At 33.7% G+C, this 18,000-nt stretch overlaps 1 protein-coding gene across 1 annotated transcript; it reads left to right on the plus strand.

The window, feature by feature from the left end:
* The first annotated feature begins 2,082 nt into the window (after positions 1 to 2,082).
* Positions 2,083 to 16,474, plus strand: LOC128204214 (carbohydrate sulfotransferase 15-like). The gene is made up of 7 exons (XM_052905604.1): positions 2,083 to 2,128; positions 4,169 to 4,376; positions 6,845 to 6,946; positions 7,306 to 7,462; positions 7,903 to 8,065; positions 11,211 to 11,358; positions 16,194 to 16,474. The coding sequence occupies exons 1-7, from the start codon at positions 2,120 to 2,122 to the stop codon at positions 16,397 to 16,399; spliced, it is 993 nt and encodes a 330-aa protein (XP_052761564.1). The 5' UTR covers positions 2,083 to 2,119; the 3' UTR covers positions 16,400 to 16,474.
* The last annotated feature ends 1,526 nt before the right edge of the window (positions 16,475 to 18,000 follow it).

Consider the following 18,000-nt stretch of genomic DNA (forward strand, 5'->3'; position numbering starts at 1 on the left):
ACTACAGATGCATTAAATGGAGGATTTGGGATACTTCCAATGCAAATACAAAAAGGTCAAATTATTTAAGAACTAGTCAAAATTGCAAAAACGTAGATAGAACTCGTGATTATTCAAATCATATCGCATGCTGAATATTCAGTTGACAATGGATCAATAAATAAGCCAAATAAGCACTTCAAATGAATAACATTCTACAAAAATATGAAATGAGTGACATTTGTATAAGTCAAGCAAGAATTCAGTTTAATACTGTAATAACTATACAAAGAATAACAGACAGCTATAAACAATCGTGTACTCAAGAAAAAAAATCGCAAGTAAACTTCAAACATATTGTCTATTTAAACACGAAGTTGTACTTGAAAATATTTAGTTCGAATTGTAAAACAACAAACAAACACTTAATACCACTAACAAAATTAAGAACCAGTTCTCACACACTGCTGGTAGAAGCTGGATATATAACTATAAACTATGAACACAGAGTGTACAAACTGCCATTTGAACCAAGCAAAATATGAATTCCATTTTCTTTTCGTATATCCTAGATTCCGGGATATACGTAAACAAACCATGCTATTGCCTCTGGCCTAATATACACCAGTTTGCAAAATTATCATGCGAATAAACTAATAAACAAATAACATGACCATAATATGTAAAAATGAAGCATGTATTACAAATGGTTGCAACAAATTATAAAGTGCTGCAACAAATTCACTATATATTTATATAACTGAACATATATCTTTTACATGAACATACCACTATATATAAAATGTAAATAATCTTGTTAGAAGTAATGCAGTATTAAGATAATGATAAATGTCTGTTTTCTATTCTATTACTATAGGATCATAGCTGTTAATCTTGTACATTGACGCCTACTTGTAGAACGTTGAACAGTGTCATCGCCGCTGCCATAGGGAAGAATGACAGGAAAAAGAGTGGTACTACTTTTTGTTTTCATTCGATTGTGAAGTTTGTTTAATAGCTCAAAATGAAGTGTTCAAAATCAATACCGGGTGAAAATCTGGGGGCTGTTTAAGTACGGCATTTAAACAATAAATTGCTTGTAAATATGTTCACTTTTTTATTTTTTTATGTTTGTGTTTTCTTTCTTTAAACTAGTTTAAGTTCAATAAAATCTGATATATTGCACATTAATAGAAATTTGAGACTAAGATCATTTCAATTTACGACTATGATCGACCAAAATCTTTATTTAGACGGCCCTCAGTACTGGTTCCTGGTATTCGAGGCATTAAGAGTTTCTACCCGGTATGATATGAACCTACATGTAGAATGTATACGAAGTCGCTATAACTTGCAAAGTCTTTGACGTGGTAACACACGACACTTGAGTATACGAGACAATGCCTTGCTGTTTCTTACTTATGCACTCAAGAATATGTTGATTATCATGCATGCTGATGTTCATCTCAGCAGTTTAAATTTTACCTTATAACAAAATATCATGGTACTACGATTTGGTCCCATGTAATTTAAAATGATTTTTATGTATTAAATGGTCTTTAATTTCTCTTAGCTCGTGATCTTGTTTTTGTTTTTGCTGCAGGTTTATCCAAGATGCTGTTTCAACCAACGAAGAGGTAGACGCCATATTGTTATGGTGCTCTTTTCGGCTGTTCCTCTGTTGCTGGTGTATTTTACATTTTACAAGTATCATGTTGGCGTTCTGAAGAGTGATTTCCTTATACAGATGAAAGAAAACAAAAATCAAGTGAACCCAAACTTTCGGAGCGAAGAGATTGTGCGAAACAGAGGCGTTTCATCAAAATCTATAAAGGGATCGGAAGACAATGGGCAAGATTCAGAGATACATTATGAGACAAGTACAAAGAATTTGATTCCACCAAATAAACTATTAGCAGATAAAATCGACCATAAAACAGACAAATGGCAGAAAATTAGTTTGAACTCAGGCGTTAAAGCAGTATCTAATGAGTACAACAAAGCATTTAATGTCACATTGAATGAGAACAGAAACATCGCCAATAAGAATGGCTCAAAATATCCTAAAACGAGAAGAAACAATCGAAAACAGCCAGCGCCTATAAAACTGTTCCCAAGAAATATTAAACATGTTGACCTTATGAAAATGGTAAGAACCTAATTATTCGTCACTATGTCGGACATACTGCCAAAAACTGAGCTCTCTTGTATTTGTAAGGTACGGCTTTACACGTTTATTGAGAAATGGTGTTTTCTGTAAGTGTGTTTTGTAAGTGTGATCTGTTATTATCCGATATGACTAGTTATCACATTATATCCCAGTTATACGGTTAAAAACAAATATTTCGAATATGTTTATATTGCACATATGGAATATAACCTTGCTTTATTTCTTTTTTGGTCATTAAATTAAGCACTCAACGTTTCTGTAAACACTTAATTTGCGTTTTTGTTAATTATCAGGAAATTCGTACATATATTTTTTATTATTTTTTTTGTGATAAAGATTAATTTACACAATTGTGCAGCGTTAAAATGTTAAACAAAATAAACATATTCTCTGAAATCCTTTGGCCCAGACCCATATTGGTAGTCAGTGTTTGGTCCTTTACCAAGATTGTTAAAATGATCTCCCTGCAGTCAAAAGTGGACCCGCTCCAGGGGAAACTAGTTTTATATATACAGTTAAATATTCTTTTCTGCAACCACAAGGCCAAGACCCTTGACATCTGGTATGTAGCCTCATGATGTTGTCATTAAGAAAAGTGTTCAAATTATGTCTCTGATTAAAACTAGCGCCTCCGATTAAGTCACAAGTTTTCTATATTCTTATAAGGTGGATTTATGAAACTCGTCTTTGTTATATTGCATGGCATCGAAGTTTGATATTTGGCATTGCAGCCTTATGCGGATGCATTTTAGCAAGGTAAAACAAATTATGTCTCTTGGTCAAAGTTGGCCACGCCCCAGGGTAATAATGTTTTCTGTCATAATTCTCTGAAACCTGAATGCTTAGGCCTTTGATACCTTTTGGTATGCAGCCTGCTGTAGAGGCCTTTAAGCAGTAACTTTCAAGTTATGTCACTGGGATGAAAAATAGCCCCGCCCGAGAGATCATACTGGAGAGTACCAGATTTCAATATTCAAAGCACTGACAGTGCTGATGGACGGTGCCATTTTTCGGTCTGCTGCAAGTATACAACTTGTTTTTTTTCTCTTTTCAACACAGGTGATCATCGGGACCAAATCTTGAACTTAGGGCATAATTTTAACACTCTTATTTGAGGACAATAAGACAATGCTTCAAACCAAATATCTTAGCTTGATTTTATTTTCAAAACATGCAAATCTTATAGCTGTAGCTTTGAAAATAATACAAATTGTAAAAAACATCACCCGGCAATGTCAATTTTAATATTTGTTTGCAGAACCTTATCATGGTCCAATTTTCATTCCAGTAGCATAACACATACGCCAAAAGGACACAATCAAGATCACGGAAGCACAACATTTAAAGATGTTTTCAAAATGATACACATGGTAGAAAGTTCATTGTTGTACTCAAAAATAAGAAAGTAGGCCTTAGTTAAGGTAATCCAAGAACAACAACGATATATTGGTCAAGATTTCATTGCAGTAGCTTCAAAAACAAATAAGTAGGTCAAACGGTCACAATCATGGTCATGCAAACATAACTGCAACGCGTGTAGCGCGATAATAACCAATGATTATCAGCAGCGCAAGTGGAACAGGTACTTCTTTTTCGGTATATTTTACTCGTAAAAAGCACGTGATACACATAATATGACGCAATCATTATTCAGTACACATTTATCAACTCGTTCATTTTACATGTAAATAAGCTCGCCTACTAACAAATTTCAGAAACTCGATCAACAAACTGTTTGTTATAGGACGACTCGTGACAAATCCTCTGCAGATGAATTCAATCTCAAAACAACTTCACAACACCCTGTTATTTTTGTACTGTTTTGTACTTCATTAATGCCATAAATAGTTTATCATTGTACGACAAATAAGAAATAATTGGTAACCGTATTGCTTCTTGGACCGTTGGACTACACTTTGACCATTCTGTTATACGGTTGTTAGGAGAAAAATGTTACATGTTCGAAACACAAGAGCATTCGAATTACACATAGTGACACGTACCATTTGAACGTTTCAGGAGCCGTTTACATTTCTCGAAGAATATAGAAACCCATGTTACGCTGTTGAGAATGACCGGCTCTTGCCTTTACGGTGTATACCATACTTTTATCTTATTGGTGCCCCAAAGTCCGGCACTACGGACTTGTTTAGCAGGCTGATCAAACACAGGGAAATCTCAGAGAATGTTATAAAAGAACCACAATGGCTAGCGAAAAGGAGATTCTGTAAGTAATTTGGCATTTACCACAGAGACAGAGTGGTCTTTAAATTAACAAAATTAATGTCTTTGTATTGGATAATTTAATCGTTTAAGGCTATGCATTTGCTAAATGTTTAAACGTTAAATTGCTTAAATAGCTTCGACTCAATCAATACCATGACAGGGTGTTGCCATAATTCGCGTTAAATGTCCAAAATGCTATACATTTGACTTATCGCTCAATATTTATAAGGTTTTATTCATTAGTGTTATCCTTTAACGTACGAAGGGCTGAACTAGTTGACTTATAGTTTAATATTTAGACTTATATTTAGTCTACAGAATGAAAAAAGATGCCTGATATTAATTTGCGTCTGAAATATTTGAATCAAAATACTATGCAAGGCCTAGTATGATAAGATTTGTTGATTTGTTACAGTCAAATAATAAGAAAGGTCAGCTAAGATTGTGTAAATATATATTTATTCATCGTAAGAATATTGTCAATCAAATTGTTTAACATTCTATTTACAATTTACAATTGATAATTGTGTGGTCATTTTGTATTTTTCGTAAATATTGTATATATTATACAGGTTCACTTTACTATAAAGTCCACCCTCTCCTTACTATTTCTTACTTTACTTTTCATGATTTAAAAATACTATGTTATGTAATTACTGAACCATCTTGTTGTGATATAACCTTAATGATATATGATTTTCTTCTTTTTCACGTTTTATTCTAAAACTATTTACGTTTCTGTATGTTGTTTAACTCATTATATCATGTAACGAGAAGCATGTATATGTTTAAGTTTCTTAAAGAATATTTTGAACCTTGAATCTTGAATCTATATTTGACGATTTAATCTTTGACATGTTATGTTTATATTTTTATTTATCATATGCCTATTATATTCCCTTTCCCTATCATACAGTGAAAATACAGCACGTCGTATTGAAAAAAACGTATCATGATACTGTCGTTTTCTGATTCCGTATCATGCGAGTACCGTGTGTAATCTCGGAACTATTTTCGCGTTGCAAAAAATAACATGACCAAAATTTTGGTAAAACCTGCCAACTTTTTAATATATTAAACTATCTAACTTTACTCACGCTCCAGAAGCATGTAAATATTCAGGAACATGGTTCTCATGTTCTTCAAAGGACCATAAAGATAAGCATGAAACAAAGAACACTTCCAGTCTATCTAGATAGCTACTTCAGTGAACTAGTTGTTTGTCATTTCGAAGTTCATATATTATTGCATTAATAATTATCCATGTTTATTATCATAAATGTGAGCAGCTCGCCAATATAAAGGAGAAGACGAATTCGCGTCATCGATAGAAATAGCGATTGACTCACGAACTTCCCTCAATTCTGCATTTTTTTATCGTAAAAATAATCCCACGTATATATTTTCTTTTTTTAAAAATGTCCGCGTTACGTCTACAGGAAATGACGATTAGTTTATACTCATAAAATAAGTACCGCTTTCTGATGTTTGTTTTTGTGCTGTGACATTTAATATATGTTTTCGTTTCAGCAATTTGTTAATTTTGCTAAAATATAAAATATTTTGATTTTTTTGCTCAAGAAAGTGAATTCTGTAACTTTTGACTTCGTTTCGCTGTGGTAGCCTCTCTTGACTTCATTACACAAATTACACTAACACATTCGAATTCATACGCGCATTTAACAAAAATTAATTAGGAATAATTAAATAGGCATGTATATAATAAATTGAATATTACGATAAAACAATTTTCTGGTGACCTGCATCACGTCGAGTTTGGTGAGTGAACATGCATGCGTATTTACACACCGAACTCGAAATGAAACAGGTCACAAGAAAAGCGTCCTATCATAATATCCCCTATGTATATCGAGCAAAAATACTGGACACGTCAATTATTTTATGTTGAGACAACATGACTGCATGTTTTATTTATTGATTGATCGGTTGATTGGTTGATTGATTGATTAATTGATTGATTGATTGACTGACTGATTGATAGACTGACTGACTGATTGATTTACTTATTGATTGACTGATGGATTGACTGATAAATTGACTGATTGATTGATTGACTGGTTGTTTGTTTGATTGATTGAATGATATATCGATTAATTGATTGCCTGACTGGTTGATCGATTGATTGAGTGATGAATGACTGATTGATTGATTGATTGAGTAATTGAATGATTGAATGAATGACTGGTTTACCGATTGATTGATTGATTAATTGATTAATTAATTGAGAGATTGAGTGATTGAGAAAATGAGTGAATAAGTGATTGATTAATAAAGTGATTAAGTGATTGATTGATTGGTTGATTCATCGAATGATCGAAGTGTAGATTGACTGACTGGTTGATCGATTGATTGAGTGATTGATCGTTGAGTGATTGAATTTTTGCTTGTATGGTCAGTAACCGAGCGTACTCTTCTACAGTAACATAGTATTTGAACCATTCTTTTCAGCTTCAAATCCTAATTGGGCTTCTTATGAGAAATACTTCATAGCTGCAACAAGCGATATTTACGCCAAGAAAGACCCCGACGGTTTTCATCCAGTTATTGTTGGTAAGGATGCTAAGAAAATGAATAGCAGAAGCTACACAATTGGTCATTAGTGTAAACGACAAGGGCACCACGTTCTCTTTGCCTCCTCATTAGAGGTGGATCAGTACTCGTGTCTAGCCAGGAAATGGTCTCAGTAATGAGGTTATTGCTGAAGTAATTGCTAACATAAATGAATGTTAACTTGCTGCTACGCAAAGCGTTTTACTGTCGAACCCCGTTGGCTCGAACAGGGACCAAAGAGTTCGAGTCAAGCGGGAATATTTCCCTTCGGTATAAAAAAGTTGAAAGAGGTAATATTGCCAAGCGAGCTCGAACCAGCGGGGTTCGACAGCATAGTTTACATGTCAGTGTTTCTTCAGGCGACGGCAGTCCCTCAACTATGTGGGTCAACGATTATTGGACCTTTCTGCCAGAATACAAGAACCTTACTGAACCTTTATATACAAATGCCGATTATATTCACCATTTTAATCCAGATGCAAAAATTATTGCGATTGTGAGGAATCCTATTGACAGGTATGTTAGATATTTCCGTATTAAATACTGAATATCATTCTTCCAAAGAAAATATTAGTGTGTTGTATGATCGACAGTAATCTCTTTTTTTTAAAGCGTTCTAAAGAATCTACCACAGCCCGCAGTTTTATACTATTGGCGGCAGAAGGTTAATGGAACTGAATGTAATCATATTATAATACATATACAGCCGAACCCCGATGGCTCGATTTCGCTTGGCTCGATCTTCTCGTTAGCACAGGTCCGACTTCTTTTTACTGATTCCCGCTTGGCTCGAGCTCCGATAGACTTCGAGATATTTTCGCCGGTCGCTGTGAATTCGAGCCAACTGGGTTCGACTGTAACTTATTTTGTGTCAAAGTATACGAACGAGGTCAGTAGTTGTGTTGCTTCCGTTTGAAGTGAACACATATATATCACACTGTTGTTCTATTTTTCAGATTGTATTCCGATTATTTATATTTCACATCAGGCAAGGACAAAGGACCAGATAGATTTCATGAAGGAGTGAAGTTTGTCTTAAACACGACCAGATCTTGTCTTGAACGGAATACTTTACGGCATTGCCTATACAAGCCTGATGTTACCGTTACTAAATCTAAGGTAACATCATTAACACGAAATATTTACACCTCAACTTCCTTTCCTTAAATGAACTGCCTTTCGGCAACTGCGCTTTTCAATCGATGAACGCAACATCTTCGCATATGTTCGGATCGCAATTCTTCGCATAACGATATACATGAAAACTATTGATCTTGTTATTGTTTGTATTGTGTCAGCAGGTCCCGTTAAATATAAATCAACATTTTAGAAAGTGTTAATTTATTATATTTTAAATGTATTGTGCCATAAGTGTTTCATTGTTACATTTAAAAGTGAATTCAAGTGGTTAATCTTTTCTCGCGTTATTGTGATGTCATTTGAAAAAAAATGTTTTTGATTATGTCGGCTCGTTCTAATTACTGAATGGGTAAGAAAGGATTAGTGAAAGGTTTTCTTAAATGAAATGAAGTATTTTTTCAACAAATCTTGAATGAAACAATGAACTATTGTTGTAAATATAAGGAATGCATTGCAGAGTTGATGTCAACAAAAGGGATATGAACGTAATTGGGCTGGTCAAAGTTCGCATGGAGTCCATCAAGCCCGCAATTCCTTTAATAAGTCCCCAAAAACCTTTAATCGCATACAGTACTGTTGAGACCAAACTTGACAGTATGTACACTTCTTGTGCATTCTCAGTTCACCATGACTGCACTTCGTAGTGCACTAGGGTAAGACAAAGCTAAGACTAAATGTAAACAAGGGGCTGACCAGATAAGGCTTCTTCTGTCTATAATAAATGCTATCTTTACAGTGAAACTTCGAATGATGTGTGAAGTTTCAACAGATATTTTAATGTTAATTAATATATAGAGAATAATTATAATTGATTTGGTCCTTTCATCTTAATAATATATTATTAATATTTTTTTATAAAATTAAATAACTGATGTTGTTTAATAAAAATAATTCATTTGTCAAACATTAAGATATCTAAATGTTTTTTTTCTTAAAAATATGCATTGAATTATTTTGATATTAATTGATAGGTATACTGATATAATTCTTGTTCTAAGTTAAAGGGTTTCATCTTCAAAACTTATTAGACATAAGGATGAAAGGAATTCATGAGGAATAAAAGAATCTATCTATCTCTATTTTTACGCCTTATTGTTCTTCAAGCTCAAACTGTGACATTGTTGATTCATTCAAGGGATATATAAACCATGAGTTTCTTCCATTTTTTCTGATACTTCAATTTTATGTTTATTTTTGTGTTGTAAATGCGATCGGATTTAAGATGACAGTCAGACAGCAATCAAATACAGCATTATTAATTATAATATATTTTGTACATTGTACCAAGATTTGATAATTGCATTTCTAATTTGAATCTACATAATAATATATAGAAACACATATATTTCAGAGGTATAGTATATTTGATGTTGCGGCTTCATTATTTAAAATACTGTCCATTGAAGGCGTAATTTAAGCCTTCTTTAAGTGCCCGCACCCCCTCCCTATAGTACACAATTATGTGTATTGATCTTTATCATTACTGCCTCCTGCTGTCTATCAAATCTCAGATCTGCCAGTGTTAGCTGTGCAGAACTGGAGGTTTTATAAAAGAAACCAACAGAACATCTTAGCATTTCATTTTGTTTACTTTTTAAATCATATTAAAATCAATATTACAATGATTTAAAGGAAGAATAAGAGTAATGTTAAATGTAATATATAATAGCACAATAATATGATTTATATTATCCATTAGTTTATCCAAAGTGCACATCTTGTTCACTATGACTGCACTCCTAGTGCACAAGGGTGTAACGTTTGGTCTTAACAGTACTGTATATGAATACCTTCTAGTGGTCAACATAAAATGATGCCCTAACAGAATGTTCTTCGATATTGACGGTTGACTCAACACCCATATTTCATGATACAAACTCTAATACTAAGAAAAATGTGTTATATCCAATGATTATTCGCAATTGTTTGTGCTAACACGATCTTCAAATTTGTATTTAATAAAAGGCAGCGTATTATTTGGTCTCGTATTCATGCCCTGTTTAATTGTGAAGTGCTTTCGTTATATTTTGGAACATAGATGAACTTAAAAGACTTCTTAGATTAATGTTTATATTATGTTTGCACTAAAAAAAACGAGTGAATAATATAGTATGAAAAAGGCATCGGATAATTTTTTCTCAACGAACCGGAAATAGAAATTGACAGCTACGTCATCAGCTTTAATTTTGAGTCCCACGGGTAGCGACGGAATAGAACTATCTATTCAAGAAGAGGGTATTAAGGAAAATAAAATTAAATACTAATACAACTCCGAAAGTAAGCATAAAAGAAACAAAATAATTGTTTATTGCAGTTTACGATCGTATTTTTCGCCACTCATGAACATATGTTTTTCTATGACACTCGTGAAATAAAATACGACCTTAGGCTGAAATCAACAAATATCCTTAATTTGTTTGTTAGCATATACTAACATCAAATAAGTTTGCAAGAACATACTAACAATCTTTAACCATTATTTAAAGAAATCAGTATGCATTTACCAAAATTACCACTTTGCATTAACCATTTCTTATGGTAAAAACATACTAAGAGAACCTAAACTATTACTGTTTATCTTGATTGGCAGTGCACCCATTAGCATGTAGTATGAATGGAATGATACCATGGTAATCGAAATGCATTCTCAATGAACAAAATATAATGTTGACCACTAAATTATGTATCTATTTACGGGCGCCCGTAAACTGAGCAGATGCCATGAAGGGAGCTGTTATTAGCGTTTAGTTATCTAGATAAAAAAGCATTATCATAAAACTCCAACACCAACGGTATTGGTTATTAAACAAAGATTTGCTGATTGTTTAGAATTTGTGTTCAAGTTTACACAGTTGTGATCGGCATCATTGTTAAGTTTCAAATTAATACTGCACTTGAAGTCTAATGGATACACTTGTGATCTGGGGGGTTTTCTGAAAATATTTTGACACCTGTTTCAGCTGTACTTGTTTAATGCATATATATATGAGCCCACCATAAAATAGTTCAACTTTTAAAACTACCCACGATGCTGTTAACAGCGAATCTGACATTGACAAAGTTCTGAGGAATCGGCCAATTGTATTTTCTCCCGATCATTCCTATTGTGTGTTTTTTCTTTCAGGTCCGGTTGCGTATCGGTGTCTACCATCTGCATTTAAAAGAGTATTTCCGTGTTTTTCCAAAACAACAGATCCTTGTTATAAAAATGGAAGACTACTCCAAGCATACATCGGAGCATTTAAGTAAAATATTCGACTTTTTAAACGTTGGTACGTTGGTAAGGGTTTGAATTATTTGATTGTTTTGTGAACTTAAATTGCATTATTGGTTATCAACTATAAAACACTTTCGGAAATGTTGAAATATACTTGTTATTACAGCTTGAATAAACACATTAACCGCTGGGCCAATGAGACAAAATCAAACAGGTTACACGTAACATTTTAAACTGTAGGGTGAAATTGTGGTGTCGGTGTAGTGTTCTTAAAGAATGATATTGTGTTGGTGTATTGTTATTTAAGGATGCCATCGCGTGAGTGTTTTGTTCTTAAAGGAAGGAAATATGTGGGTGTATTGTTCTTTAAGGATGACATCGTGTGAGTGTATTGTTCTTAAAGGATGACATTGTTTGAGTGTATTGTTCTTAAAGGAACGAAATATGTGAGTGTTTTGTTCTTTAAGGATGACATCGTGTGAGTGTATTGTTCTTAAAGGATGACATCGTGTGAGTGTATTGTTCTTAAAGGAAAGAAATATGTGGGTGTATTGTTCTTTAAGGATGACATCGTGTGAGTGTATTGTTCTTAAAGGATGGCTGTATGTGAGTGTTTTGTTCTTAAAGGAAGGAAGTATGTGGGTGTGTTGTTCTTTAAGGATGACATCGTGTGAGTGTATTGTTCTTAAAGGATGACATTGTGTGAGTGTATTGTTCTTAAAGGAAGGATATATGTGGGTATTTAGTTCTTTAAGGATGACATCGTGTGAGTGTATTGTTCTTAAAGGATGACATCGTGTGAGTGTATTGTTCTTAAAGGAAAGACATATGTGGGTGTATTGTTCTTTAAGGATGACATCGCGTGAGTGTATTGTTCATTAAGGAAGGAAATATGTGGGTGTATTGTTCTTTATGGATGGCATTGTGTGAATGTATTGTTCTTCAAGGATGATATTGGGTGAGTGTATTGTTCTTCAAGGATGACATTATGTGAGTGTATTGCTGTTTAAGGATGGCAATGTATGTGTTTATTTTTATTTCAGAATGTCAATGTGTGGGTGTATTGTTCTTTAAGGATGACGGTATGTGGGTGTATTGTTTTTAAGGATGACGGTGTGTGGGTGTATTTTTCTTTTAGGATGACGGTGTGTGGATGTATTTTTCTTCAAGGATGACGTTGTGTGGGTGTATTGTTCTTTAAGGATGACGATGTGTGGGTGTATTGTTCTTTAAGGATGACGGTGTGTGGGTGTATTGTTCTTAAAGGATGACGGTGTGTGGGTGTATTGTTCTTTAAGGATGACGGTGTGTGGGTGTATTGTTCTTTAAGGATGACGGTAGGTGGGTGTATTGTTCTTTAAGGATGACAGTGTGTGGGTGTATTGTTCTTTAAGGATGACGGTGTGTGGGTGTATTGTTCTTTAAGGATGACGGTGTGTGGGTGTATTGTTCTTTAAGGATGACAGTGTGTGGGTGTATTGTTCTTTAAGGATGACGGTGTGTGGGTGTATTGTTCTTTAAGGATGACGGTGTGTGATGTATTGTTTTTAAAGGATGACGATGTGTGGGTGTATTGTTCTTTAAGGATGACGGTGTGTGGGTGTATTGTTCTTTAAGGATGACGATGTGTGGGTGTATTGTTCTTTAAGGATGACGGTGTGTATTGTTCTATAAGGATGACGATGTGTGGGTGTATTGTTCTTTAAGGATGACGGTGTGTGGGTGTATTGTTCTTTAAGGATGACGATGTGATGGTGTATTGTTCTTTAAGGATGACGGTATGTATTGTTCTTTAAGGATGACGGTGTGTGGGTGTATTGTTCTTTAAGGATGACGATCTGTGGGTGTATTGTTCTTTAAGGATGACGGTGTGTGGGTGTATTGTTATTTAAGGATGACGATGTGTGGATGTATTGTTGTTTAAAGATGACGATGTGTGGTTTATTGTTGTTTAAGGATGACGATGTGTGAATGTATTGTTCTTTAAGGATGACGGTAGGTGGGTGTATTGTTCTTTAAGGATGACGATGTGTGGATGTATTGTTCTTTAAGGATGACGATGTGTGGATGTATTGTTCTTTAAGGATGACGATGTGTGGATGTATTGTTCTTAAAAGATGCAGTATATTGTTGCTAAAAGACGACACAATGCGAGTATATTGTTATTAAACAATGTTAAAATGCGAGTATATTGTTGTTAAATAATGTCATATCGCGCGTATATTTTTGTTTAAGGATTGCATAATGCGAGTTTATTGTTCTTTAATAATATTATATCGTGCCTATATCGTTGTTTAAGGATGACATTATGCGAGTATATTGTTCTTTAATTGTGTCATATTGCGAGTATATTGTTGATTAAGGATCACATAAAGGAAGTAAATTGTTAAAGTATGACATATTGCGAGTTAATTGTTAAAGGATGGCACCATGCAAGTATATTGTTAAAGGGTGACATCTTGCGAGTATATTGTTAAAGGATGACATATTGCGGGTATATTGTTAAAGGATGTCATATTACGAGTATATTGTTAAAGGATGGCATCTTGCGAGTATATTGTTAAAGGATGATATATTGCAAGTATATTGTTAAAGGATGACATATTGCGAGTATATTGTTAAAGGGTGACATATTGCGAGTATTTTGTTAAAGTTTTTTTTTTGCGAGTATATTGTTAAAGGGTGACATATTGCGAGTATATTGTTAAAGGGTGACATATTGCGAGTATATTGTTAAAGGGTGACATAATACGAGTATTTTGTTAAAGGATGACATATTGCGAGTATATTGTTAAAGGATGACATATTGCGAGTATATTGTTAAAGGATGACATATTGCGAGTATATTGTTAAAGGGTGACATATTGCGAGTATATTGTTAAAGGGTGACATATTGCGAGTATATTGTTAAAGGGTGACATATTGCGAGTATATTGTTAAAAGATGACATATTGCGAGTATATTGTTAAAGGGTGACATATTGCGAGTATATTGTTAAAGGGTGACATAAGACGAGTATATTGTTAAAGGGTGACAAATTGCGAGTATATTGTTAAAGGGTGACATAATACGAGTATTTTGTTAAAGGATGACATATTGCGAGTATATTGTTAAAGGATGGCATCTTGCGAGTATATTGTTAAAGGATGACATATTGCGAGTATATTGTTAAAGGATGACATCTTGCGAGTATATTGTTAAAGGGTGACATATTGCGAGTATATTGTTAAAGGGTGACATATTGCGAGTATATTGTTAAAGGGTGACATATTGCGGGTATATTGTTAAAGGATGTCATATTACGAGTATATTGTTAAAGGATGGCATCTTGCGAGTATATTGTTAAAGGATGATATATTGCAAGTATATTGTTAAAGGATGACATATTGCGAGTATATTGTTAAAGGGTGACATATTGCGAGTATTTTGTTAAAGTTTTTTTTTTGCGAGTATATTGTTAAAGGGTGACATATTGCGAGTATATTGTTAAAGGGTGACATATTGCGAGTATATTGTTAAAGGGTGACAAAATACGAGTATTTTGTTAAAGGATGACATATTGCGAGTATATTGTTAAAGGATGACATATTGCGAGTATATTGTTAAAGGATGACATATTGCGAGTATATTGTTAAAGGGTGACATATTGCGAGTATATTGTTAAAGGGTGACATATTGCGAGTATATTGTTAAAGGGTGACATATTGCGAGTATATTGTTAAAAGATGACATATTGCGAGTATATTGTTAAAGGGTGACATATTGCGAGTATATTGTTAAAGGGTGACATAAGACGAGTATATTGTTAAAGGGTAACAAATTGCGAGTATATTGTTAAAGGGTGACATAATACGAGTATTTTGTTAAAGGATGACATATTGCGAGTATATTGTTAAAGGATGGCATCTTGCGAGTATATTGTTAAAGGATGACATATTGCAAGTATATTGTTAAAGGATGACATATTGCGAGTATATTGTTAAAGGGTGACATATTGCGAGTATTTTGTTAAAGTTTTTTTTTGCGAGTATATTGTTAAAGGGTGACATATTGCGAGTATATTGTTAAAGGATGACATATTGCGAGTATATTGTTAAAGGATGACATCTTGCGAGTATTTTGTTAAAGGGTGACATAATACGAGTATTTTGTTAAAGGATGACATATTGCGAGTATATTGTTAAAGGATGGCATCTTGCGAGTATATTGTTAAAGGATGACATATTGCAAGTATATTGTTAAAGGATGACATATTGCGAGTTTATTGTTAAAGGGTGACATATTGCGAGTATTTTGTTAAAGCTTTTTTTATGCGAGTATATTGTTAAAGGGTGACATATTGCGAGTATATTGTTAAAGGATGACATATTGCGAGTATATTGTTAAAGGATGACATCTTGCGAGTATTTTGTTAAAGGGTGACATATTGCGAGTATATTGTTAAAGGGTGACATCTTGCGAGTATATTGTTAAAGGATGACATATTGCGAGTATATTGTTAAAGGATGACATCTTGCGAGTATATTGTTAAAGGGTGACATATTGCGAGTATATTGTTAAAGGGTGACATATTGCGAGTATATTGTTAAAGGGTGACATATTGCGAGTATGTTGTTAAAGGGTGACATATTGCGAGTATATTGTTAAAAGATGACATATTGCGAGTATATTGTTAAAGGGTGACATATTGCGAGTATATTGTTAAAGGATGACATATTGCGAGTATATTGTTAAAGGATGACATATTGCGAGTATATTGTTAAAGGGTGACATATTGCGAGTATATTGTTAAAGGGTGACATATTGCGAGGATATTGTTAAAGGGTGACATTTTGCGAGTATATTGTTAAAGGGTGACATAATACGAGTATATTGTTGTTATATTTTCAGCTCGTCTTCCTATTGAAGATCTGCAGGAAATCTCAAATGCAGCCAAAAAGAACACTCGGAAAAAATGTGATATCAAGATTAGAGACATGTTTCCCGAAACGAGAAAACTATTGCGGGAATTTCACAAAAGCCACAATAACAAACTCGGGCGGCTGCTGGGCCAGCACTTTAATTACAATAATGATGAACAAGATTTGCTCACTTAGAATGGTTAAAGACACGCGCTTATTGTGTATCAACGTGTTTTACATTGTTATTTATTTTAAAGGATTGGTTTATTTTATTATCATAAATTATTCAACATAAGTTGTTGTTTTTTTACTTGTGTATGCCAATGACAATTGAGGACTTATTCAGAATTGTATTGTTTATGTTGTTTTTTTGTAGATCGATTCTGACGAATGCATAAACTATAGATTTTTGCTAGTGCTGGTAACGAAAGTTACATATACTTGGTGTTTGAATTTGTGTGTACATTAATGGCAATTAAGGATTCATACCTGCTACGTAGATCGATTCACAAAACTACACCAACAGCCAAATTTTGACAGAACATAGAGTTCTTTGGCGCCAAACCTTAACTCAAACCTTGTTTCCATAAGAAAAATATTTTAACTTTCAGGCGTTTTGGCGACTAAAACATCACTATATATAAGTTTATTAAGTAATTTATTATTTTTAATATTCTTTAAAACCATTCACTGCATATACGAGCCTTCTATTCGATGGCATTTTGGTAATCCTTATAGTGTTCAATTAAACAATGACAGAGGCTAAGCAAGTTTTAAGCAGATTTTGCTCACATAAATTTAAGAATACATGCAAAAAATGGGAATCCGTATCTAATCAAATCACCACATTCAGGACAAGGGTTTGCATTAAGTCTGTCAAACATAGATAACATTTGTGGACTTTACCGGTTCACTGGGGTAGGGGTGGGTGAGGGTGGGCGTTGTTACACTTGACTGGTGCATTACTGTTTTTGTAGAAAACTGGATTTATTGTACAAGCATTATAGAGAAATCTTTTTCCCTATGACTTTTTGTAGTTATGTAACACGGCTGTTTGTCCCATTTCTTATGTATGATTATGATTATCATTTATTTTGCATCATAATGTCTCTCTTTCTCTCTCAGTCTCTTCGTTTTGGAAGAAAATGATTTAAAGAAAATTCATTTTAAGTGTGTAAAATTTATGAAAGTATACACAAGGGCAGTAATGTTATTCGGGTAAATATTATGTGTCGGAGATTTTCCAGATTTGGGATGAACCTAGGTTCTTTGAGTGTGTCGGTAAGCCTAGTAAGAACGTGCACTGTTTGCTTAAGATATTTTAAAAATAAATAAATAGAAAACAGTGGTAATACTCAACGAATTGAGGACGTTTTCCACTCAAAACAATGAACCAGGAAGCATGGATGCACCTGACATTACTGCCCTTGTACAATATTCATAACATTTACCCCTCGAAAGAGAGTAACTAGAAATCTGTTATATCTGATGTAGCGACTCATATAAGTATTTGTTAAATAAAATTGATCAAAGAACTAGAGCGCAATGTGTTACTGGTAATTACGTTCATAAAAATTGCTAGAGCGGCATGTCTTACTGGAAATATTGTTCAAAAACATTAATAGAGTGGTGATTCTAACTTGACGCTATGTTCATACACACTACCAGAGCGGTATGTCTCACAGGACACTACGTTCATTTATACTACATGGACGATATGTCTCACTGGAAATGTCACACTCGACACTATAACGCTTATGAACATTACAAGAGCGAAATGTCATGAACAAGAGCGG

Source organism: Mya arenaria, chromosome 10, assembly GCF_026914265.1.
Source record: "Mya arenaria isolate MELC-2E11 chromosome 10, ASM2691426v1".
Classification (NCBI taxonomy): Eukaryota; Metazoa; Mollusca; class Bivalvia; order Myida; family Myidae; genus Mya; species Mya arenaria.